The 26,017-nt window shown below is 37.6% G+C and overlaps 1 protein-coding gene across 1 annotated transcript; it reads left to right on the top strand.

Moving 5' to 3' along the window:
• Positions 1 to 3,047: 3,047 nt before the first annotated feature.
• On the top strand, positions 3,048 to 21,737 carry LOC127635236 (noelin-3-like). Its single transcript, XM_052115127.1, has 6 exons — positions 3,048 to 3,268; positions 11,395 to 11,538; positions 14,562 to 14,717; positions 18,876 to 19,095; positions 20,328 to 20,434; positions 20,615 to 21,737. The coding sequence occupies exons 1-6, from the start codon at positions 3,200 to 3,202 to the stop codon at positions 21,290 to 21,292; spliced, it is 1,374 nt and encodes a 457-aa protein (XP_051971087.1). The 5' UTR covers positions 3,048 to 3,199; the 3' UTR covers positions 21,293 to 21,737.
• Positions 21,738 to 26,017: the final 4,280 nt, after the last annotated feature.

Genomic DNA, 26,017 nt, shown 5'->3' with positions numbered 1-26,017 from the left:
TTAAGGTGTTCTTGAGAAAATATTTGAGAACGTAATTTTTTTATAATTTATAATTTATGATATAATTTATCCTAAGGATTTACATTTTTATGAATCCTGTCTCAGAAGCACACACACTGGGCTGGTTGAGAGAGAGGACTGCACTGGTGGTTGTGAATGCACACAGGACAGAAGGCATGATATAGGCCCTACTGGCAGACAGAGGTATGGATAAATTCTAGAAGCAGGCAGAGTTCTAGAACCAACAGCAAAATAAACTGGCAGACATAATCAGAATAATCAACAGGCATAGAACAGAGTTTAGTCCAACTAAACAGTGGCAGGCTGAGACGTGTAACACACATGACAAACCAATGAAGACTGAATGAAAAGACAGGAACTAAATACAGTAAGGGAAACCTAACGAGACACCGGTGCGATCAATGAAAGACACTTAGCCGTGGTAATAATCAATCATCCACAACACGTATGAGATGTCAAGGAGTGCACCAAAACAAAAGTACTTGAAAGTGACAATCAACACACACCCACGCAAGCACACACAGACAGACTTACCCAGCCGCTCAGCCCGTGATCCTGACAATCACAGGAAATATATTTATTTGTTTATTGCAAGACAAATGGGTACTATATTTACTTATGGGTACTATACAAATTACTACTATATCAAGTATATTTTCTTTGCAACAATGGTGATTTATCAGTAGGCCTATCACATATGTGTGTACACACACACACACACACATATATATATATATATATATAATTATAGGCCTATATGCTTTTTCTTGCTCAAGGTGGCACTGATGTTTCAGTGATTGACTTGATTTACATTTGACATTTCTCTTTGATGAAGAAACAACATCAAAGTAAACTATAGCAAGTGTAACACATGAACAGTATGATTTGGCTATTGTCATTTGGGTGTACTTATGTAAGTTGTGCATCTATTTAGACTCAATAAGTGACAGAGAAAATACAGTACTTGTGCAGATCCTGCGTAGCTTATGTGTTATTATATAAAGCTCAGAATGTTTGGCAGCCAGTTGCATCTCATGAATGTTATGAATCCAATTCTCGATTTATCCTGATTCTATTTCATTATTTTTAATTGTCTTGAAAATGCTTTAAGAATTTTACACTATCTGGGTTTTCTGTAGATCCATTTTTGATAGATATATGTGCTGGGTCTCTAAAGACTCGATTATGTAAGAGTGTTTGTTGAAATTGCCAAGGGTTAAAAGATGCAGGCAGTTTAGGAAGATTTTTCGTATTCTTTACTCTCAACAACAAAGCAAATTCCATGCAAAAGTCTGAGACTACTGGACAATGCATTTTATTTTTATTTAAGAATTTAAAAAAAATCAACAACACAACACATTATATTAGCAGCATAGCAATTTCAGTAAAAAGTTGAATAAAATGTTTATAATAATTTTAATTTTCATATAGATATTTTTTTACCTTAATGACAACATACACAAGCTTACCTTTTCTGAACATTGCAGACCCATTTTGCGGCCAGCCCACCGAGAAAAGTCCCAGTTCTCCCAATGGCCAATCCGCACCTGATGTTGTTCCTTGTGCATATATAGTGCTTGTTTAACAAAATGTATTAAACTATTTTGCGGTTGTTGTTAATACATCATATATATGGGTCACGGGACAATGCCTATAACTTTTTTTGGAGCTCCACAAGTCTGGTTCATTCTTGGGAGCCATTTCCAAATGCCTGAATATCCAAATTGCCATCTGTACAAACAATAGTACTTAAGTATAAATGCCATGGGATTATGCAGCCATCATACCGCTAAAGAAGGAGACAAATTTTGTCTCCTAGAGATGAATGTAGTTTGTTGTGAAAAGTGCAAATCAATCCCAGAACAACAGCAAAGGACCTTGTGAAGATACTGGAGGAAACAGGTAAACAAGTATCTATATCCACAGTAAAATGAGTCCTATATCAACATAACCTGAAAGGCTGCTCAGCAAGAAAGAAGCCACTGTTCCAAAAACTGCCATAAAAAAGCCAGACTGCAGTTTGCAAGTGCACATGGGGACATAGATCTTACTTTTTGTAGAAATGTCCACAGGTCTAATGAAACAATATTTCTCTTACCACTGCTATGCCGATGTCAACCCTGCTGAACACACCATGCAGCTAAAAAATGATTTACAATTATGTTTTTTAACTCACATACACAGCTCTGTCCAGTATTCATTTGTGAATCACACGCATTTATTTGTGGATCCTTTCCTGTGCATTTGTGGATCGCTACACGCATTTGTTGATTTTGAAACAAATCTAGCATCAAGATGTGCACACAAATCTACAAATAGGTAGACTCCACCCATCATCTACTCAAACCAATCAGATAACGGTAACATTAACATTTCCGTTGAAGCAAAGAATTGTGGGTTGTGAGTGCCCATGAAGGATATACCTCATGCATCCTCCTAATTCTCTGAAAGAAATGCTGCATTCGAAGTGTCCTACTAGAAACGACACAGACTCGATGATGTATGCGGCCGACAAAAGTGACCTCTGGAGGACGCAATCTTCCAAACAAGACACAGCCTTTATGTGCTTGATTCCTTGCTCAGGAGATAGTAAAACGAAACGTGCTATGATTGGTCAGAGTTATGTGGCTGTTATCTGATTGGCTTGAGTATACTATGGGTGGAGTCTACCTATTTCTAGATTTGTGTGCACATCTTGTAGCTAGATTTGTTTCAAAATCAACTAGTGTGTGTAGTGATCTGCAAATGCACAGGAAGTGATCCACAAATAAATCCATGTGATTCACAAATGAATGCTGGACTGTTGTGTTTGTGAGTTAAAAAATATATTTGTAAATATTTTTTATTTGCAAATCTCATTTATTTGTGAATTCATTTCATTTTTGTGAATCTCTTTCCATTTGTATGTTAATATGCAACAATTCCATCTCCATACTTGATAGTCTTGGACGCTCTCGCGCGCTGTCTGCTGAATCCTCATGCGCGTTCGGTCGTAACTTTGGGCAGAGCGCTCTCAGTATTTGCTGCACGAGGGAAGCTCGCGGAGCTGCAGGGTAATGAATGTGGACCTATCCGCCCAGTTCAGTTCGGGAATAATCTGCCAGCAGCCACACAGCCGGATCCTACGCCGTGGACGTCATATTAACGCGAGAAAAGTGCAATAGAGTGCCGTGACAGTATGGTTGTTCTGTTCGGTGCATTAAATCCCCTGCTTTTCCTGATTGTCTTCGGACTGTATCCATCATCGGTAAGTTCACGTTGATTAGCTGCAATCTTAAAATATTTGAACATAACGCATTGATTTGTTATTATTAGCCTATTATTTTATTAGACTGCATATTCCTCAGATTGAAATAATGACATTTTTTTTTTTGTTTGTTTTGTTTTTTTTTATAAGTTGGCAGCTACTGACTCCAAGGAAGTTGGATTGAACATAATTTCATTTGGTTCTCTGAGAATTGATACCGCAGTATTATATCATCATAGCATAAATATTATAATATACAAACGTTTCATGGAAATAAACACGCTACGACAGATGAGATACTGATAATAAAGTTTGGTTTAAGGAATTTTGTTATTGCCACTTTTCCAACATGTAACATTGTTTGTCTGTTTTACTTTATTGTTATTATTATTATTATTATTATTATTATTATTATTATTATTATTATTTAATGTTTTAATGAGAATGTATTAGTGAGTTTATAAGAATATATTTGAAGTGATATATGCAGAAAATATGCATCGGAATAAGATTCTTGTGGGGTTTTCTAACATCGTCACCAACGTTTAAATAGTTTAGATGCATATGACGCAGCACTTTATGTTAGTATTTCACATACCAATCTTTATAATGATGTATTGTTTAATTCTGGTCCACTGCCGTCCACAGTAAATGAAATACAAAAAAATAGTAATTCTTCTTTGGAAGGTGTTCAATGTTTTTATGCAGTGGTGTGAAAGAAAACTGCACATTATTTTAATTTAGAGAGACTTAAAAATTGCTGAAAAAATACAATATTAATAGCTGCAACAAGTGCTAAAAAGTCTATGGTGATGTGCTTTATATGTTTAGTCATGGACGGAGAGGAGCTGTCCACACTGCCGTGGTGCTGAAGTAACCATATAGAGACAGCATATGCAATGTCTGCATGAACCAGACAGTGAATTGCTTTTGACTGAACAGTCTGTTTGGCCATTGGAAAACATTGTGCTTTTGTTGCGTGCACTTTTTTTACTTACCCAGACCAATTAAAATGTTTACTAGATCTTGATACTATTTTACAATACAATGTCATCTTTTACTTTTTACATGTTGCTATTATTGTTGTAATGCACACAATACATAATGTATAGCTACAAACAGCTCTTAAAAATAATTATTCAATTAATTATTGTAGTTTATAAGTATAACGATGTACTTATGATATAATTACTATGTAATTACTGTATCACAGGCCCACTAATGGGTGAGACCATTGCTTGTTTAGGTATGAAGTCTTCAAATGTAGGAAAGTCAAAAAGAAATGCAAATATCCATAGACCCCCAGCAGGAGGGCTGTTTGGGTTACATTTTTGCTTCATGAATGTGAATGGATGGCAGATTGATGGGCTTCTAATTACACTGTTGTTGCCCATGGGATGAGTGATTCATGATGATTAATTTGATATACCAAAATGCTCCTTTTATGGTGACAAACTGCATTACACACCTAGGGGATACAGCTCTGTCGGTGGAATGTTTAATCACTTGCATTATGAATATCTAAACATAGCAGACAGATGTATTGCTGAGAGTTAATATACACATGACTGATCATGTGATGTAGCCTCTTTTATCTATCTATGCCTCTATATCACAAGCTCACTTTCTAAGAAGTACTCGAGATATGATATAAAGGTCAGAGTACTGATACAATTTCTCAAATTTTTATCTTTCTTTATGTCTGATAAACTCAAATTTGCTGTTCTTGTTTGTCTGTAGGTTATCATTCCCCTCCCACATACCTTGAGAATACTACAAATGAGTTATACATACAATGTAGTATCATTAGCACAGGTAAACACTGCAGAATGAAGGAAGGAAGGTACATTCAAAGAACCTTTTGTACACCAGGATTAAGGCAGCACATCAAAAACTTCAGTGCCACCAGCTAAACAACAAAAATAAATCTTACAGTGATAATAATTTTATAAGCAGCAGGCAAAGCCTTTTAATTCTCAAACAGGTGTTGTTTATATCAGTGCTTGTTGCAAAGCATGACAGCACCATATGCTGGTGAGAACGAAACAGTATCAGACTGTTTTTTTTTTCTGCAGTGCATTACATTTTCACAGTATAAAATATCACATAAAGCATTTACTATATGTGAGCACTCCTATAGTCAGAGATATGAACACACAAGACTTTAAACAAATGTTCAAGCATAAATGATTTGAAATGTCTCATAACAGAAACATAGTGATTTCCATTAGGACAGAAATGTATATTTGAAAGACATGATCATCATTATCTGTATAGTCAAAATGTGATACATAGTCAATGTTCCAACTCTGTCCTGTTATAGTTATGCTGTATTTTCAGACCTTGCTCTCTGTCTGGAAGGTGCAATTTGGTTTCGCCAGCACAAATATTGAAGTGAATGTGTATGTCATACTCTGTGTGACTTTTAAAGAATCCATCATTTAATAATAGAAAGTATTTGGTGAAATGCAGCTGATGTTGCTTGTATGCAAGGTACACATGTAATCTTTGCATCACACAGCATTATGAAGCATTTTGTCTGAAATTACAGAAATTATTGCTGTCTATAGATATTAGTTTAGTTTAGGGCGTGTGCGTGAAAGTTTGTTTATGGGTGTGTGCCCATATTTGAACTTTAGGGTCCATAAGTTGGAGACCACTTCTGAAACTGCTTCTATTTTGCATTTTTCTATTTTAATATAACATTTTCATTTTATATAATTTAAATTGGGGCCGGGTCGTGACGGACATGTCCGTAAACAATCTCTCTTTCGCACCACCGTCCGCAATCAGCCTTTATCCCTCTCGGATGCTTAATCAGCCTTTCACAAACACAGATACATTCGATATTAGAGTGGGCCACCAGAATTTGTTTTGCACTAGTGTTACCATTCTTTGAATACCACGGTGACCTGAGCTTAAGGAGGAATCAACCCACTGAATAACATTTTTTTCATACCTGCTCGGGAACGTAGACCTTTTCAGGTGGGCATGTCCTAGATGGTGTGTCAGTAAGCTGTGCATGCTGAATCTCCTCCATTATTTCCCACCTTACAGGAGCAACCACCAGGGACTGTGGAAGAATGGCATTGTCAGTACTCTGTTTCAGGGGCAAATCATATAATCGTTAGAATTCTATGAAATTCAGCCACTTTGCCCCCTGAATGTATGCTAAATTTTTATGATCTGTCAGCAATAAAAATTGATGCTGAGCACCCTTTCTGCCATTCCTCAAATGCAGAAGTCATGGCCAGAAGCTCAAGATACCCTACATCATAATTTTGCTCTGTGGGTGAGAGCTTGCAGGAAAAAAACCTGCAGGGGTATAGTTTCGGTGGAAGTCCATGTCTCTGGAACAGAACTGTTCAAATGCCACATTCTGAAGCATCTACCTCAACAACAAAGGTCAGTGTTGGGTCAGGGTGTTTTAGAATGGGCAGTATAAACAATTACCCATCTATTAATCATGTCCTTGAAGATTTCATTGAAAAATGCTTGAAACACTGAAGGTGAGTTGGCAAGCCCAGAGGGCATTACCTGGTATTCATAGTTCCCCCTACTGGTGGAAAACGCTGTGTTCCATTCATCACCATCGTGAATTCTGACCAAATTATAGGCATTTCTGAGATCCAATTTGGTGAATCCTTTGGCTTCATGTAACTGCTCAAGTGCTGCTGGGACTAAGGGGTAGTGGGTGTGGATACTTTATGGTAATGCAATTAAGACCCTGTTAATCCATGCATGGTCTCAGGCCCCCATCCTTCTTCTCAATGAAAAAAAAAAACAGCAGCAGCAGAAAAATAGAAGGGCGAATAAAACCAGATTCTAAAGCCTCTGAAACATACTCCTCCATGGCCTGGGTCTTTGGGGCTGACAGAGGATTAACTTAAATCTTGGGGGGAATTGTACCTGCCAAGAGTTCAATGGCACAATCATGTGGTCGGTGAGGGTGTAGTTGCGTTGCTTTTGACTTACTGATGCTTCAATCAAATCTGAATACATGGAAGGTATTTTATCTTTGCAATCCTCAGCTGAATATTTGATACAGATGAAGTGGCAAGGAGCAAGTATCTCATGTCGCAAGCATTTCACAATGGGAATCCCATCTCAGAATATGTCCCTCACGCCAAGAGATTTCCGGGTTGTGCCAAGGGAAGCCAAGGGAAACCTAAAACAAGTGCATTTTTGGGAGAGTGAGTGACCAGAAATTGAATCTCCTCAAAGTGCAAAGCTCTGATTTGTAGAGTGAAGGGGACAGTGGAAAGGGTGATAGTACCAGAGCCCAGGGGTCAACCAGAAATATGGTAGGATAAAGGTTGTTGACACAAGGAATGGTAGATAAAGGTTGTTGTGAATTGTTGTGAGTTCATAGTCAATTAAATTTCCAGCTGCTCCTGAAAAAATTAGATCAGAGATTGTTATGGTTTTGTTTTTCCATTGAATAGTATCTGGAACAGACAAAGGTCTATTTTCTAGCATGACACATGACTCGTTACTCATGGTTATGGGTTTTGTGGGAGTGTTGGGCAGAATGCGAAGAAATGACCAGATTCACCACAGAACAAGCACAAGCCCTGATGCTGATGGCGTTGTCTCTTCAGTACTCAAACAAACTCTTCCCACTTGCATGAGTTCAATGGCTGCAGTTACTTTGGTAGGTTCAATGAATGTTCTGTGATCGTAAGTGGGTTGGTGCGCTCTGAAAATATTATCAATCTTAATAGACAGTTGGATATATTAGTCCAACGTCAGATTTTCATCTCGGCAGGCAAGCTCTGACTGTAATGCATTATTGAGTCCAATATGATATAAAACGTTTTATGTTTAATCTGTCCAACCTCTCTGAACAGCTAGAGTCCTTAAAAGACAGTGCATACTCAGCTGCAGAGACTCAGCCTTGCTTAATGTTTAGTGAGTGCTCCCCCGCCTCCTTTCCTCCCAAGGGATAGTCAAATACTGTCTTGATGCGAGATGTTAAAGTTTCCAGCGAGTAACAGACCTATCTATTATTCTCTCAGCCTGCTGTAGCCACTGTATACCTCTGGCCGTTAATAGAGAAGTGATAAATGTCACCTTGGATTCATCAGTGGGAAAATGTTTGGGTTGTTGGGCAATATAAATAGAGCATTGCAAAAGGAAGCCTCAGCATTGACCGAAGAATAATCTAATTTATCTGGCAGTGCCATTCGGGGGTTACTTGAAGGTGGTGGATGTGCTAGTGGCAGCTTTGGTGGCAGGGCAGCAGAGGCTGGTTCAGGTGCAGTCTGCTGGGTGGTGGTGGTGTGTACAAATTTAAGGATCTAAGATGGGATAGCCTTCTTAACGCTGCATGGTGTGTTGAGAGAAGGGAAGCTTGTGAGGCAAGAACAGCATTCACATTCTGAGTCTCCGCTGGATCTGTGTTGGACGAAGTATTCTGTAGGTCAGATGACGAAGCCAAAGGAGTTTGATCCATGTGCAGAGTATTTGATTACCAAAAGAGTAAATCCAAAGACAGAGACGTAATCCAAATACAGAGCAATGGGACAAAACACAAGTCCAAAAGAAGGGCAAATAAATCCAATACGTGAGACAAGGGCTAAATCCAGGGTAACAAGTTAATCCAAAACCAGTAGAATATTGAGTAACAGAGGTAATCGCTTAGAATTTGCAGTGTACTAACATGTTATACTTCACAATGAATGCTATTGAGAATTGGGTATTCATACACAAGCAGAGACTGATGAGAGAAAGAGCAACAAGTGTTTTGAATGTCCCATGTGATCAGTAATCAGGAGACTGAGACCTCTGGTGGCAAGACAAGTGTGTGGCAGTGGATATGAAATTATATTATCAGCATAAAAATTTTAGTAAAAAACATGACTTACTTATTTTCTTAGTATATTGCATGTCCCCCTTTTTCTATAATTTTCGAGGTGGCAAGTTTGTACAAAATTTGACGATCCATGTTATCTCAACATGATTTGTGAATGTTCCAAAGAACATCTTGTGTGCTTCAATTGATGGCAGGAAATCTGAACTTGTGAACAAAAGTTAACATGGTCATACATTTTCATAGATTTTCTGAGTAACAGTGCAGAATCTTAATTAGTTTATTTTTTTTGTTTTGTTTATTTTTCATTTAAATGTTTCCAAATCCTTCAAATTTATATTTATCTATTTTAAATAAACTTTCATACATTTTTCAATTAAATATTTTTCATCGTGGACTCCAATATATACTGTGGACCCCACTCTACAGTATATTGACACTTTATACAGAGAGCTGGGTAGAAAAGTAAGAGAAATTCTGTGAGAGTAGTAGAAAAGAAATATAGATGGAGGCATTCAAGGATGACGGCAGTAAATGCAATGTGTGTGTGTGTGTGTGTGTGTGTGTGTGTGTGTGTGTGTGTGTGTGTGTGTGTGTGTGTGTGTGTGTGTGTGTGTGTGTGTGCGGGCGCATGTATGACATGGCATGCCTTTATCCTCAGTTGGGAATCTTATCAGTTTGTCCTCTCAGGTGAATCCTCAAAAACCTCCCTCTGCTCTCCACCCGTTCCTTTTTCAGCCCGATTCTTTCTCCCTGTACTGTTTTTTTATTTTGTTCTTTCAAGATCTGTTTGTTTTTGCCCTTTATGGCTCTGTTGAGTGAAGTTATTTGTCTTGCATATCAACGCTCAGCCTAGACTGTACAAATTATACATCAAAGCCAGGGAATTGGATCAGTTACAGCGCAAGTGGATTAAAGTGTGAGAACATTGGCATTACACTGACTGACAGAGACACGCCCACCTTTATGATGTCAAAGGTCCTCAGGTCCTGCATTAGACAGATTTCCAATAGATAAGAGTGGCTGTATATTGTGGCCTCCTTTACTTTTCAGTCTACCTCAGCCATTTACTTTATTCATCTTCCAAGAAATTACTGTCTTGGGGCAATGGAAAGGTGTGCTTGACTGTTGTTGCCCAGATAAGCATGTGTTTAACTTGTTTTGAATGTAAGGCCTTCACGCATTTGATATAAAAGATACCACTGGGTTTTAGTATTCCTGCTGTAGCCTTGCTGTTAATGGTGATCTCAAGGCTGCACAAGAGACAGGATTTATAAATGACGTTCCTTTGAATTTGTTTAAAGGATGAAATGCATGTATCATATTGTTTCTGTCTAGCAAACAGTCAGCAAAGTAAATGTGAGTGTAATACTGATAAGGTAAAGTGTGTGTATGTGAGTCAGGTTTGTCCTACATTTTGGGGACCAAATGTCCCCTCAAATACAGTAAAACCAGAAATCGACTACATTTATTGGGACCAGCCAATGTCTCCACAAGGAAGTAAAACTCAGTTTGCAAAAATTGTGTTATAGTAACATTAATTCTATGAGACTAGGTTGAAAGAATGACAAAAAAAGTGAATATGACTAGGGACAGAGAGCTTGGAAATTCTTCTAAATATATCCTTATGTGTTCTGTAGTAGAATGGAAGTCTCAAGAGAGTGAGTATATGAAAACAGAAATGTCATTTTTAGGTGAACTTACCCTTTAATGAAAATTCACAAAACGAGAGAGTATTCGGTGAGGTTTAGGGAGAGGGTTAGGGGATAGAATGTATTATTAGCTCTGTATAAAAACAATAGATGTCAATGGAAAGTCCCATCCAGTAAAACAAACGTATTTGTGTCTCTCTCTGTGTGTGTGTGTGTGTGTGTGTGTGTGTGTGTGTGTGTGTGTGTGTGTGTGTGTGTGTGTGTGTGTGTGTGTGTGTGTGTTTTGTGATTTACGAGGACAATTTTGTAAGTTACAAATTAGTAATTACAAGGGTATTATGCTATAAATGTGATTTATGAGGACATTTCTAGTGTCCTCATAATTCAAATCGCTTAAAAATCATACTAAACAATGTTTTATTGAAAATTTAAAAATGCAGAAGGTTTTCTGTGATGATTAGGTTTAGGGGTTGTGTTAGGTTTAGAGGATAGAATCTATAGTTTGTACAGTATAAAAGTCATTATGTCTATGGAATGTCCTCATAATGATAGGTAGACCAACATGAGTGTGTGTGTGTGTGTGTGTGTGTGTGTGTGTGTGTGTGTGTGTGTGTGTGTGTGTGTGTGTGTGTGTGTGTGTGTGTGTGTGTGTGTGTGTGCAGACAATTGGTCCAAAAGAGGGATGGCAGGTGTACAGTTCTGCTCAGGATGCAGATGGACGCTGCATCTGCACTGTGGTCGCACCAGAACAAAACCTCTGCTCCAGGGATGCCAAGAGCAGACAGCTCCGACAGCTGCTGGAGAAGGTTCTCATGCATAAATACTTGTTATCTCTCACCTTCTGTCTTCTTCTGAGGGGCTTCTCAAAACCTGTATCACATGACATCCTATAGCTAAAAAAAAAAAAAAAAACAATAAAACATATTTACAGGTACATTTCATGAAATAACATGCATGCAAGGTCGCAAAAGAGCAGTGTTAAAGCTTCAGGTAAGTTTAGGTTTTGAGCTTTGGTTCTGTACACATGCTGGAAATGCTGCATCAGAGCCAGTGCATTTGTCAGCCTGATCTCACATAAAAATCGGCAAGTATGTACCGATTTTCCTTTAGCCAAAATCTGTATACTTTGACCGAATTTGAAAACACTGCCTCCAGAGGCTAAAGTGGTAAGTGTTTCAGAGCATATAAACAAGTGTAACATACATTTATATCCTGGAGAGGTCAACAGGGTATAAAACAGTGAAGAGAAATGCTTATTTTATTTAATCTACCCCCCAACCAAAACCCAAATCTAACCCTAACAATTAGTAGTGACAAAATGCAATGTAAAGGATAAAAATGCAACCTCCTTATCATGCTCATGATTGTTTATACAAATGTGATCTCTTCCTCATTTGAATGGGGATTGAACTGTGGTCTCCCATGCAACTGACGCAATGCACTACCAGACGTGCCATGAGGGAAAGTAACTGTTGTTGAGCCATTCCAAATATGTCAGATGGGATATAAGGCATGTCAGTGATTCGGCATACTGTTGCCGATCCTAGGGTTCCGGAACTTTCGGGAACATCATGCCGACTTCCCGTGAGATTGTCTTGGCATTTACTCACCCTTATGCCATTCTAAACCCAAATTACTTTCTTTCTTTCTTTATAGGAACACAAAAGGAGAAATATTGAAGAACATACTGGCCAATCTTTTTTCATATAATAAAAGTTAAAGGAATTTTTCGGCTTCAATACAAAAAAAGTTAAATTACAATTTTACAACTATGTTGCCATGTTACGCCCTAAACCCTAAAACAACAGTGAAAGCATTGATTTAAACAGCTTTACAAATCAAATATTACAATATTTTAACAGAAGAATGTATATATAGTAAGTGCTTTTGTAAAATTATAAGCTTCACATTTTTGTCTTTAAACCCTCCAAAAATTGGCCTCATTCACAATATAAGTGCCTCACAGTAATCTCAATTTTTGAAATGGAGGGACGAATCAAATAATTTTTTTTGGTAATCAACATTATGCCACAAACATTGTCGATTGAACTTAACTTGTATTGAACCAAGCTTGGAGCTATTGAACTTAGTGACACTTGGTCACAAAAAAAAAAAAAACAGGTGAACCAATGTTGTGTTGCATTAAATAGTGTTGATGAACCATTTTTGTAGCTCATACAGCTTTTGTAGTCCATTTCAGAGCTTCGTGGGAGGGGAAAATGATCATGGAATGACGATTTACATTTCTGTGTGTTTCTCACACAAAGCTATTGCATAACTTCAGAAGGCCAGGATTATAGCACACAAATAATATGGACCACTTTTATGATACGAGTCCCTGTTTACTTTTATTATTCCTATGGAACAACATGAGGGTGAGTAAATGATGACATAATCTTCATTTTTGGTTGAACTATTCCTTCAATGGAAAAATAAAAACCCATTAAAATCATATCACATATTCACAATGTTGTTTAATAATATATTGCCAACAAAATCATTGCAAATATATCATGAATGTTCATTACATCAGCCAGCTCTACTATACACTGACAGGTTTTTATTATTATTGTTATTATTATAATTATTATTTAATGTCTCTATATTTCTCTCTAGCTTTATTTTCATTCTGTCACACAAAAACTCACACACACATTTGGCTTTAATATATTGTGTGGACAACTAATGTACTGTTTAGACTGATGGACTAAATTCAGAAGCTACTGTAGGCCACCACTAATACAGTGACACATATACTCAAACACTCATTCCCTCTCTTCCTCTTTTTCATCCTCTTCATCACACAATGCATATTTCTCCCTCACCCCATCCCTTTTTATCCCCTTTTGTTAGTCTCATTCCCACTTTCAAACACATATACACACTCCAGTATAATTGGAAAAGTGCTAAAGGGTGCTTCCACTGCGTTAGAGAGAGGCTGATTTTATGCAGGTCATTAATACCTGATTTTCTGATAAATTATGCATGCCTCAATCCAGTAGGAGCGCAACTGCTGTTAATATTGATATGTACATTTATTAACGCCTCCATTGTTCCCTATAGCCTTAAAGAAAGCCCAAGTCTAAGGAGAGCACCACTCATTCCACTTCTCTCGTGCCCCTGTCTAGGTAGCTAATCAGAACTTTTGATGGAAAAAGGGTTTTTATTATCTGCCCCTTTTTAAAAATTATTTAATTAGAGTCTGTTTATCCATAAGGGTCTGCAAAAAGTCATGTGACTTCCAAGTATCTTCCATTATCTCTTACTCAGACCTGCTGTGTTTAATGGCTAATTTACCTCAAATGTAAAAATATGAAATGTCATCATTTACTTATTCTCATGTCACTCAAATACATATGACTTTTCTCGGTGGTACACAAAAGCAAATATCTAGCAGAATGCCCAGGCTGTTTTTTGCCTTTCAGCTAAAGTCCATGTTGACCAATGACAAAAAAGCAGCATGCAAGTATGAAATAGTCCAAAGACTCCAACATTATTTTCCATGTCTTCTAAAGCCATTAAATAGTGTCAGAAATAGACTAAAATGTAACCTTGAATGTAATTTTGAATCACTATTGTCAACAACAACAACAACAAAACAACAAAAACAGGTTTATGGAACATCACCCCCATTTTGAAAGCTCCACATAGCCACAAAGTTTGCACTTTTTGAGGAAATCAACCTAAGAACTGCTTACTTATAGTTGTCTCTGCATAGTTAACTTGCAATAGAGTAGCAATATTTTAACATTACAACAATTACACACATTACCTTTAAGTAACTAATGGGTTTTATAAAGCTTGCTAATATGTGGCTTTTGTGACACAGGTGCAGAACATGTCTCAGTCCATTGAAGTTCTGAATTTACGGACACAGCGAGATTTCCAGTATGTCATGAAAATGGAAAATCAAATGAAAGGATTACGGACCAAGTTCGGGCAGATCGAAGAGGACAGGAAAACAATAATGGCTAGAAATTTTAAGGTACACTTTTTGCAATATGAAGTTGCAAAGATCCTCTAAATGCAAATGTCAGCATTCAGTTTGTGACACTGTCAATTAAAGTCAATTTATTGGTATCGCACTTTTCACAGTACACAAATTGTTTCAAAGTACCTTTATAGAAAATAATGCTGTAATATTTGTAACGTCAAAAACATGTTAGAGTCCTCATTGAACAGTTTTACATTTACACTGTAAATGTTAAATAGCAAAGGTTAAATAATGGAATTTCTCAATAACAGCATAAATGGGATGTTTCCACTGTTAAATGTTTGGATAACTGTGGTCAACATGTGTAAATCGTAATAGCATCAGTGTATGTGTAGGTTTGGCTGTACTTGAGAAGGTAACATTTTTAATAATGCCCTCACAAATCTAACGGAGCATGTAAAGAGCCAATGTATGAAACATTTGACGTGGTCTTCACTATTTGAAAGGCATCACCTGTGTATAGAAAAACACTGCGTCTATGAGATGTTCTTACTAATGAACGACCGACAGTGGCGATTATGGGCCCGGGGCCAATTTTCTTTAAGGGCCCCCTCGGTCCAATTATCTTTCAAAGTTGAGATCCACGCAGTCAATTTTAATTGATTTAAGTCTCTTTTAATACCCGTTCTGTTATTTACAGTCAGATTAACTCAAACATACAGCATGGTCGTGTAAAATAATCCACTCAACCGAAACAGGGTTGCTGAACAGCTACTGTTCTTAAAGAGACAGTAGCATTTTAACCTTTGTAATACATAATGTAAACTCAATGTAAATACTTGTAAATAATACAAATTATGCATACAAAAAACAGGAATGTAGCAAAATGTGTAATGAATGTGTAAACATGCATATATTTAAAGGGGCAATTTTACTTTATGACATATTTTAACTTCATCAAACACTTTATATATAAAGAATTTAACAAATAGTACATATGGATATGGGAAGGGCTGAAAGATGTGGGGCTCAAATAGCAGTCATTTGGCCATTTTTTTGTAAATTCTTCAGTTTAGCCATTAATACCATCATGCCTGATCTTCTCTCAATCAAACTGACCCAGTTCTCTATGCCCACCCCAATATATCGATGGATCACAAGCTTTCTGACACTTGCAAATGTACATACGCCATTCTGTTATATGTGCTCTTATTTGTAAGTCTATTTACAATCATATCTTGTTATATATTCTGTCTCATTGTAATGTTCTGTAGTGTGCACTTGTTTCTACTATCACCAAAAAAACTTCCTTGTGTATATGAGAACATCTGGTAATAAAGCTCATTCTGATTCTGATCTTCTTTTCCCGACCACCTAAGCCCAGTTATTTTTGTAATATTGAGGAGAAATGCAGTTATAACAATGAATAGTATAATAAATGTTTTTGTTCAACAGCACTTTTCATACAAAGCATAAAGCTTAACTCTATAATGCCTAAAATATGAAATAACAGTCCAGACCTTGCAGCCCAGAAAATAAAATTTTGGTGCATAATGTGAGACTAATAACTATAAACAATCCTAAAATGAATGTTATTTTGAAGTGACGGAGACTTGGCTCCATTACAATACTCTATTAAGGATTAACCAAATGAAACTTTGTATAGCCTATCTTAATCTTGTGTGTGTGTGTGTATATATATATATTACCAGATGATGTTTAACGAGGAATAAGGTTTATTATTATTCACAAGATATGAAGATGGAGACACATTGTATGTGCTGACGGGGCACATATCCATATAATCAAATTTTTCTTTGCATGCACTTGCTTCAATTTAAAACACTTCATTCTAACACATCTTTATTTAATCAAAACAATAAAATATGCATTGAAGTGAGGATACAGATATAGATGAATATTGTAAATGATGAAAGATTTAGAACAGTGGTTCTCACCCTGTTTTGGACGAACGACCCCCTACTTCATTACCTGACCTTGTGCTGCCCCCTTCCACCCCATACAAAATTATGTAACATAATCTGAAACCTGAGACATTGAGCAGAAAAACAAAAAAAAACAAACATAAAGCTCAATATTTTTGTTATTTGATTAATTTGCTTGATGCAACTTACAATTTAATAATTTTACAGTTCATCAGACTTTTGCACTATTAATGTGAGACCAAACCTTGCATTTCTTGATTTGAATCAGATGAGAGCTATATCTAATGACCTCACTGTTGTTATTACCAGAAAATGAAAAAATGTAGAATGAGCATTTCAGTAACATCTATAAAAAGTAAAATTAAAACATTTATGTGGTACATTTATGTGGCTAAATAATTCTGATAGTTTGACTCCTTTCATCAGGTTCTTATTGATTCAATTCTCTTGGAATTTCTGAAGGCAAACAAAACCAGTAAAATTAACTTAAACTGAAAAAAAATATTTTAACCAATTTTTTTTTTTTTTTTTTAGGATTTACACATTACTATTTCATCTTAAAAAATATTTTTAAAATATTTTGCATTTGCCCTTATGAAAATGTGTTTTTTTTTTATTTGTGTTATGAGACCATAGTAAGCATATGGAATATGGATTTTCACATCCCGCACCACCATCCGCAATCTGCCTTTATCGCTCTCGGAGGCTTAATTAGCCTGATAAGGGACCGGGGGTGTATAATCACGACCCGGCCCCACCCTCCGCCCTATCACAGTTGCCCATTACAAATTTAATAGAGCTGAAGTAATAATATAATATTTATTATGAATCTATTTCTGCCTAGAGTGCAGTTAGTTACTATAGTAAATTCAAGGATGGGGATGTAGAATTCTGTGCTGAATTAAAATGGTTTCCGCGTCTCATACCATGCTTCACTGGTTCTTGCAGTTCTGCGAGATTAAGAGCTTGAACCGTTCTGCGAGTAAACCGCACCTGCTCTGTCAATTGAGCCGTATCCATCTACAGAGCCATTCAGGTGCATTAGCCGTGGTAGAGACACTGCCTGTCTATTTGATGCTGCAAGACCAGATACTTCAGATGCGTTCCAAGACTTCAGTTCAGAATCAGATGAATCGTGATACAAATGCGTATAATGGAGAACTGGTAGGCTAATATTCAGAGTATATAAACGTTTTTATGCAAAGATGAACTTGATGATCGATTTAATATATGACTGATAAATGCCCCCATTTGTGACTTAAAGCCCCTCTGTCTTCTAATTTGCTCTCAGCGCCCCCTGGCATCATTTGAACAACCCCTGGGGGCGTTACCCCCCCAGTTGAGAACCCCTTATTTAAACTAAGCACACAAGGAGTTTCCATCCTTGTATTTTTATGTGCATTTTGGGATATCACATAAAAACAACTGGATGGAAACACCAAGATGCAAAATAAATCTCCAAAATGCGCACCAAAAACGTATACGCTCACTTAAGATGGATAATTTTTTTTTAATCTATGTGAAGAAATGCACAGAAATGTGATGGAAATTCCTATTGAATTTATTAGGAATACAAGATGTGCATCAAAAAGTCATGTGACCGAATATTTAGTTTGTACCTGGACTAACCAGAGCACCAATCCTCGCATCTGAAATGTGGCTCTGGTCACCCTAAAATACCGGTGTCCTGAAAACCCAAAGTCTGTATTGAATTTGAGTTTGCAAAAGAGTATTTTATTTTTAAAAATAGTAAAATTTCCCTGGATATTACGATTTAGTTTTTCTGAACACATAAGATGGAAACGCAGATTTATTCGCACTTTGTTCTTGAGATATTCAGATTTTTAGTTGAGCCTGAACAAATTTTTGATCCAAACAAACATTTAAATGGATGTTCTCTGTCTGGAACACTCAAATACGTAGTTTTTATCTTGCCACGGTATCAAACACTTGGCACATCAATGCAGTTCAGGTGGCAGAGAGTACACACAAATGTTACCAAGGTATTTCCGTACTTCTAGAATGAGCAAGGCTAGAGTAAATAATCAAAATCCTATGATAATGATTTGGGTTGAATTTAATGGAAAATATGCGAGTTGTCTATATAGAGACACACATATATTTTTGTATATATATACTGTATATACTGTATATATATATATATATATATATATATATATATATATATATATATATATATATATATATATTGGTCTATCTCTACTCCCAATATAGAGAAACCAATCTGTGTGTGTATCTATAGGAGCTGAAGGACCGTATGGATGAACTACAGCCATTGATTCCTGTGTTAGAGCAGTACAAAACAGATGCCAAGTTGATCTCTCAGTTCAAAGAGGAAATCAGGAATCTGTCTGCTGTGCTGACGGGTATCCAGGAGGAACTGGGAGCTTATGATTACGAGCAGCTATACCAGAGAGTTCTCAGCCTGGACAGCCGTCTACGCAACTGCATGAGCAAACTCAGTAAGTGCTATATACCTTTATGAGGAATTATCCCACTCTTACATAAACAGTTAAAGTAAATCAAACAACCTGACAACCTAATGATGTTGACATCATGATCAACATGTCATTTTATATCAATTTAAAGTAGCATATTTTGCAATTTTATAGCATTTTGATTGAACCCTCTAATGAAACAGGTTGTTTATGCTACTGTGCCTTTAAGACTTATTAATGTAAACATGTTTGTCTAACCTCTTCACATAAGAAATGAGTAACAACACCCCGCCACATGGAATTTTAAATACTGCAAAATAGAGAATAGTTGTTGAAATATAAATGTGGGTGGTCATATTTTTTGTCTTAATGTAAACACCATGATGATTTCTGAATGACCCATTTTTGCTGCTCAATTTCCATAATGGGAGAACTGGGAAGGGAGCTTTTAATTGTGAATATTACAGTATTTTTGACATAGTATATTAAAATATTTTATTTAAAAAGAGAAAGATACATCATGTTATCCAAATGGCCACCTAAAAGGTTTTATCAAATTCATGTTCCTTATGATACATCTTGTACAGTCAATAATAGTCCCCAAAAAATTGCATTTGATTGGCTATAGTTTAATAGTCGCAAAGTGATTCTTAAATTAAACCAAATCAAAAAGTTTTGAGTAATCGATATATCGTTGACTCCACTTTATCCTTCTCTGATCTGTCAATTATTTGCTAACACTATACAATAAGGTTGTATTTACTAACATTATTAAATGATTTGGGAAAAATGAACTAACAATGAACACCTTTTTTTAAGCATTCATTCATCTTGGTTTATGGTAATTAACATTAACTGAGATTAATGAGTGCTGTAAAAGAATTGTTCATTGTCAGTTATTGTTAACAAAAGTAAATAAATAATGTTATTGAATACAACCTTATTGTAAAGTGTTACCAATTTTTTTTTGGTAAGCATCAAGTAACAGTTAAATAACAATATGTCTTCCTCAAATGACATCTGTGATTCTTAAGATGTGCTAAAAACCTTACAATATTAATTAGCTGGTTAGGCAAATTCAACAGATGTTCCAATATGTTATTAATATCTCTGATAATTGCATTCTGTCATAGGGAGTTAGATGCACTAAGCTTAAACATCATTAAAAGATGACTCTTAAGAAGCCATGAAATTGCTTTTAGGAATTTAGTCATTTGAAAAAGGGAGGATGAAATTCATTGTTTGTTTATTTCCAGCATGTGGGAAATTAATGAAAATCACAGGCCCTGTGACTATAAAGACATCTGGGACTCGGTTTGGTGCATGGATGACTGACCCACTAGCATCTTCGAGAAATAATAGGGTGAGTTGCATAGAGGCGGAGTTGCTTGCATTCTTCTTCTGCCTGATGAATGTTCTGTCATATGTACAATACCTGATTAATTTTCCTCCTTACCAGGATTCCTAACATCCTGTGTGCACCTCATGTGAAATAATTTAGTTTGCAGCTCACCTACATACTCTATTTGTCCTTTTGCCTTAGGTTTGGTATATGGACACATATACCAACAGCAAAGTGGTACGAGAGTACAAAAACATTGCAGACTTTGTCTCTGGCTTGGAATCGCGAACCTATTACCTTCCCTTTAAATGGGCTGGAACCAACCATGTGGTGTACAATGGCTCCTTGTACTACAATAAGGAACAGAGTAACATCATCGTCAAATACAGCTTTGAGACCGGACGGGTTCTTGCTCAGCGTGCCCTGGAGTACGCCGGATTCCACAACGTCTACCCCTACACTTGGGGAGGCTTCTCGGACATTGATCTAATGGCTGATGAGCTGGGTTTGTGGGCCGTATACGCCACCAATCAGAATGCGGGAAACATTGTAATTTCTCAGTTAGAACCTCAGACATTGGAAGTTCTCCAGAAGTGGAACACAGAATACTCGAAAAGGAATGCAGGCGAGTCATTCATGGTCTGTGGAACCCTCTACATTACCAATTCTCACCTGACTGGGGCCAAGGTGTATTATTCGTACAACACAAAGACCTCCACTTATGAGTACACAGATATCCCATTCCACAACCAATACTTTCACATCTCCATGCTCGATTACAACGCTCGAGAAAGGGCACTTTACGCCTGGAACAATGGACACCAAGTCATATTCAATGTCACGCTTTTCCATGTCATCAAAACTGAAGATGACTCATAATGGTCTTTAGGATAAGCAAAGAAGGCTGGACAATGCAGTTTTATGCTGTTTTTTCTACTTATATTCAAAGAAAATGAGAAACATTGCCTTCTCCATAACTTTGCCACAGACTGCAGTTTAAAATGAGCATCTGTGACACAAAAAAGACTTGGATGATGAATGACATTGCGAACTGAATGATTTTGAAGTTGATTTATTCATCTGCTCCGGGGTTGGGCGGTATGACAGAAATATGTCACTCATTACAGATTCTGCTACACCGTTTATGCCGCTGTATATCCACAGTGCAATTTTCGACACCAAGCAGAAATCTATAGCCTACTCTCCAAAATGTATCACTGATGGGCGTTTCCAGTGCAGACAGATCCACCCTTAAACGTTTTCATTTGAAAACGCATTCATTTTACTAAGTTTACGCCTACATCCTCTTCGAAAATGGAAAGGTTCTTCATAACCACATACTTTGGAAAACTATGAAGTAAGGAATCTGAAAACAGAGTTTTCAAACATAAATGGATTAGTGTGGACATGGCTGTAGTGTAATTGTTGGTGTTTATGGTTGCCAAGCAACATCACAACTTGGTGTTATAGTTATAATTCAACTGATGTGCGACACAAATGTTGGCTATTTTAAAACAACATCAAACATGGGTAATCCAAACATACTATATTTATAATTTATTATCGTTTCGAGTCTTGTTTTTAACTAAAGTGTTTGTAATAAGGTTAACATGGGAAAGGAGGAGGCAGGAACTGGATGAATGGTCAAAATAATATTTCATGAAACAAAGACACAAACACAAATACACACATGGCAGCTGTGTGTGGTTTCTCTCTCTCTCTCTCTCTCTCTCTCAAAATGCCGTATCTGATAATCGTGATTGGGGGCCGGGCGTGCATAGTCATGGCCTGGCCCGGCCTGGCCCCGCCCCGCCCCTCCTTTCTCCTCGTCACAGTGGTGTATAATGTGTTTTTTTTTTTAAATGCCAGACCTTTCATTCATTTGTCAGGCATAAGAACTATTGCATCAAAATTAAATAAATTAGATTTTTTTTCTTCTTGCTTAAAGTAGAGAAGTCACAAAGATTATCAAAAAGGACAGAGTACTACATACTGTATGTAATATATAAAGCATTTTGGGGTTACATTTTGAACAAGTCTCATGTTCTCTTCTCATGGATGAAGTGAGGGCTAGGTAAATGTTCAACGCATGTCTTTTATTTTACACACTTTTCAGTCTAACACAACAAGGTTTGCTTTTCAGCTCTCTCTCTCTCTCTCAATCTCTCTATCCTCCGGCGGTCTGGATTGCCCTTTTATCCCTCTCCACCTCTCACTGCAACACAAAACAGCTGTTAGAGATAATTTCCCACAGGTGTCAATCCTTACCGCTCTTCCTCTCCTGGCCTCACTCTCCACAGAAATCGCTCTGACACGCCCCCATCACCACATGTGATAAATAGCTACTCATACTGTACCATGATATGAAGTTACTTATAATGTGACATAAGATTTTGGTCACACCATCCACCACTTATTTGCTCATAGCTGCTCTGAAAATTAGGCCTTACTTGCAATATTTGTTTACATGAGCCACAGACGGATTGCTCGACTGTATGAATCTGATTCTTTTTGTCATTTGTTATCTGTTGTGTGGTCTTTGTAAATCAAAACCGAAAATCCTATCTTTCCAATATCCTCTTATTGAAGTGGTGACTTTAATTTTGCAGATCTGACTGGTAATCTCCTGTCAAATTTAGTTGTATGAGCTTTAGAGATCAGAATATGAACCTATGTAAATGATTTTAGCATTCATTGTCACTGTGAGAGGAAATATTTTATATTAAATTTAGAGACCAAATCAATAAATCAACTCAAATGAAGGCATAATTCTACATGCACCAACATAAACAACAGAGATGGTGGTAGAACAGAAAAGGGCTGCATGCAACACGGAGCAATTTTAGCGTGATTCGACCTGAAATCACAGCGGTTATAATGAGGTCATTTGCTGATGATTGTGATAAGCCCGTCCGCAGTCACATTCACATTCATCAATGAGGAAAAATTCTCACTTGAACACTTTGAATGCTGTCCTTTGGCATTTTCAATCAAGATCAATCAATCAATCAATCAAGGGCACAGGAGCTGGGGGAATGATTCAAAGTCGTCTCAGCAATTTTCTCTCCCTTCATGCCCATGTCAAGTCTCCCTGTCTGCTGGGGCATTGGAAATTTAAATGCAATTGTTACCACCATCAATTCAGTACTGAATTCATCACCCACAGGGATTTACTACACTTCTGTTTACTCCTATCATTCCTAGTGCATTTTTTATTAATATTTGCCCTGAAATACTGATATCATGCTTCCAGAAAGTGTCAAATTGCATTGCTTTTAAAAAATTTAACTAGTGCTTTTTTTCCAGATTTTTTTTGTCCAATGTAATTTTTTGAGCAATTGCAAAGTGAATTACACAAATTATTATGTCATTATTTACTTGCCCTCATTTTGTTTCAAACTCGTATAGTGTTTTTTTTTTTTTGTGGAACACTAAAGGAGATGTTTGGTAGAATGTTAGCTTCAGTCATAATTTACTTTTATGGAAAAAATATGCAATTAAAGTGAATGTCACTATCTCCTTTAGTGTTCAATGGAAATAAAGTAATTTGGTCATTAGTCATAATATCTCCTGATCTTTTGCATTCCTATAAAATTACAGAAAATTCAGTACTCTTTATTTTTAGGCCAAGAAAATGCTGTATTTTATCTTCATGAGGAAACCACTGGTCATCCCATGGGTCTTGGTTGCACCGGTGATAAGGACTATTTCACAAATGTAAAAAGCTATGCTCACCAGAAGACCAATATCTACGGATTAATAAAAACACAATTTATTTTCAGAATTTGTATTATCAAACCGATACATCCAATACAGTCTTTTAACTATTTAACCTCCACAGCAAAAACTAACAGTGTCTGTAAAAGCAGTAAAATGCATTTATGGGCTCTATTTCCACATTTCAGCACAATTTAAATTCCAAATATGACAATTATATTGTAGACCCATTTTTACTTTTTCTGTAACAGACAGGACAAACATGCCATTGGTGGAATCCCAATTTGTTTATACCAATCAAATGTGATGTTTATAGAGGTTAAAATCACAGATTATATAAAATCACAGATTATATATATGGGTATAAAAGGAGCTGGAATGCCCACTCCATTCAGGTTTTGTGCTGAGGAGCCGAGACAAGGTCCGGCCATTTCAGCGACTAGAACAGTGTTGTGGCTAGAGGGAAACAACATCTTGTTCCCTCCATCAGGGAATGGAGGTTACAGTAGTACCCCTTCTGTCACTCACTCGACGTTGTGTCGATGTAGTGAGACTAGGGGTCCCTTTAGAAAAACAACACAACAGCTGAACCGTGTTACGTGACCTGCTGATGCAGGTGCAATCAGGAGCATCAGTCTGCATGTTACCTCCCCCAGTGCTCCAAAGGACGACATGTAGTTCCCCACATCCCTGAGGGGGGGAGGCGACGTAACTAGCATGGGAGCTAGCCGGGGCCTTTTCTCTCTATGTTTTTCTCTCCACAGAGTATTAGATTTGCTGGGGCCATTTAACGCTATCATACACATCAGGGAAGATGTTCTTTTCTTTTCCTTTCATATTCTTTCAGGGGGAAAAGACTCTATGGAGACCACATCCTGCCCAAAAGGAGAGGTCAACATGTGGCAATACGACACATGGGCTCAGCAGCCGCACATGGAAGAGGCGGTGGTCGGTCCAACCATGAAAGGTGGGGGAACTCTACAAACACAGTGACCGGGGACAGAGGGGGAGATGCGGGTCCGTCAACAGGGAGACCGTACCACGAAATATACATCACAGGGGTTTCCGAAGTAATCGGCACTTGTGGTGCACCTATCCAAGTACAGGGCATATTAGACACCGTAGTGGGGCTGGCTGAGAAGTCCTCCTCTGAGTTCGCGCAACCATAGGGCTAGGGAGGAAGGACATTCAGGGTCCATGACTTTGTGAACTCAACTGGGGTAAAAGCCCACGTTTTCACCTCAGGAGAGGAGAAAGGCGCTATACACAAGTGATACACCCGTCCAGCTGTTCCGTATTACCAAACTCTACCTTTTCGTACCTGAAAAAACACGGGATGAAACCGGCTCAACCTGGAGATTGTAAAATCTTGCAAAGGTATTGGGTGTTGCCCAGCCTGCTGCTCTGCAGATGTCTGCTAGAGAGGTGCCATTGGCCAGTGCCCATGAGGATGCCACACTCCTTGTTGAGGAGTAGGCTAATGCAACGGCGTCCACGATCCAGAGGGCAAGCCTCTGTTTAGAGATGGCGTTCCCTTTCTGCTGTCCACCAAAACAGACAAAGAGCTGCTCAGAGCTTCTAAAGCTCTGCGTGTGATCCAAGTATGTGCACAAAACATGAGCGGCACCCTGAACCCAGGAACCAATCATCAAGCTGCAAGCACTCAGGGGAGGGTGGAGGGTTCCAATCCAACCCGATGCTTGCGGCAGCTCGGGTAAGAATGTCAGCTCTGCATAAGCCTCAGACTGGGCAGGCAGACCTGAAGATGGCAACCCAGTCAAGTCATCGGCATCCGACCTCACCAGTGTGCTCTCTGATGCAGCGATCGTAGACTCATCATGCTCGCAGGCCCCAAAAGTGACATCATGCTGACCGTGAGGTGAGCTG

This window comes from Xyrauchen texanus, chromosome 42 (genome assembly GCF_025860055.1).
Source record: "Xyrauchen texanus isolate HMW12.3.18 chromosome 42, RBS_HiC_50CHRs, whole genome shotgun sequence".
NCBI classification, from domain to species: Eukaryota; Metazoa; Chordata; class Actinopteri; order Cypriniformes; family Catostomidae; genus Xyrauchen; species Xyrauchen texanus.
The sequence above is the reverse complement of the archived record's forward strand: the minus strand, read 5'-3'. Positions and strand labels throughout refer to the sequence as shown.

Excerpts from the sequence above, each read along its gene's own strand:
- LOC127635236 (XM_052115127.1), top strand. The coding sequence starts at position 3,200 with ATGGTTGTTCTGTTCGGTGCATTAAATCCCCTGCTTTTCCTGATTGTC. Across the intron at positions 14,718-18,875 it reads TAATGGCTAGAAATTTTAAG|GAGCTGAAGGACCGTATGGA; the intron begins GTACACTTTTTG and ends GTGTATCTATAG. Across the intron at positions 20,435-20,614 it reads CATCTTCGAGAAATAATAGG|GTTTGGTATATGGACACATA; the intron begins GTGAGTTGCATA and ends CTTTTGCCTTAG.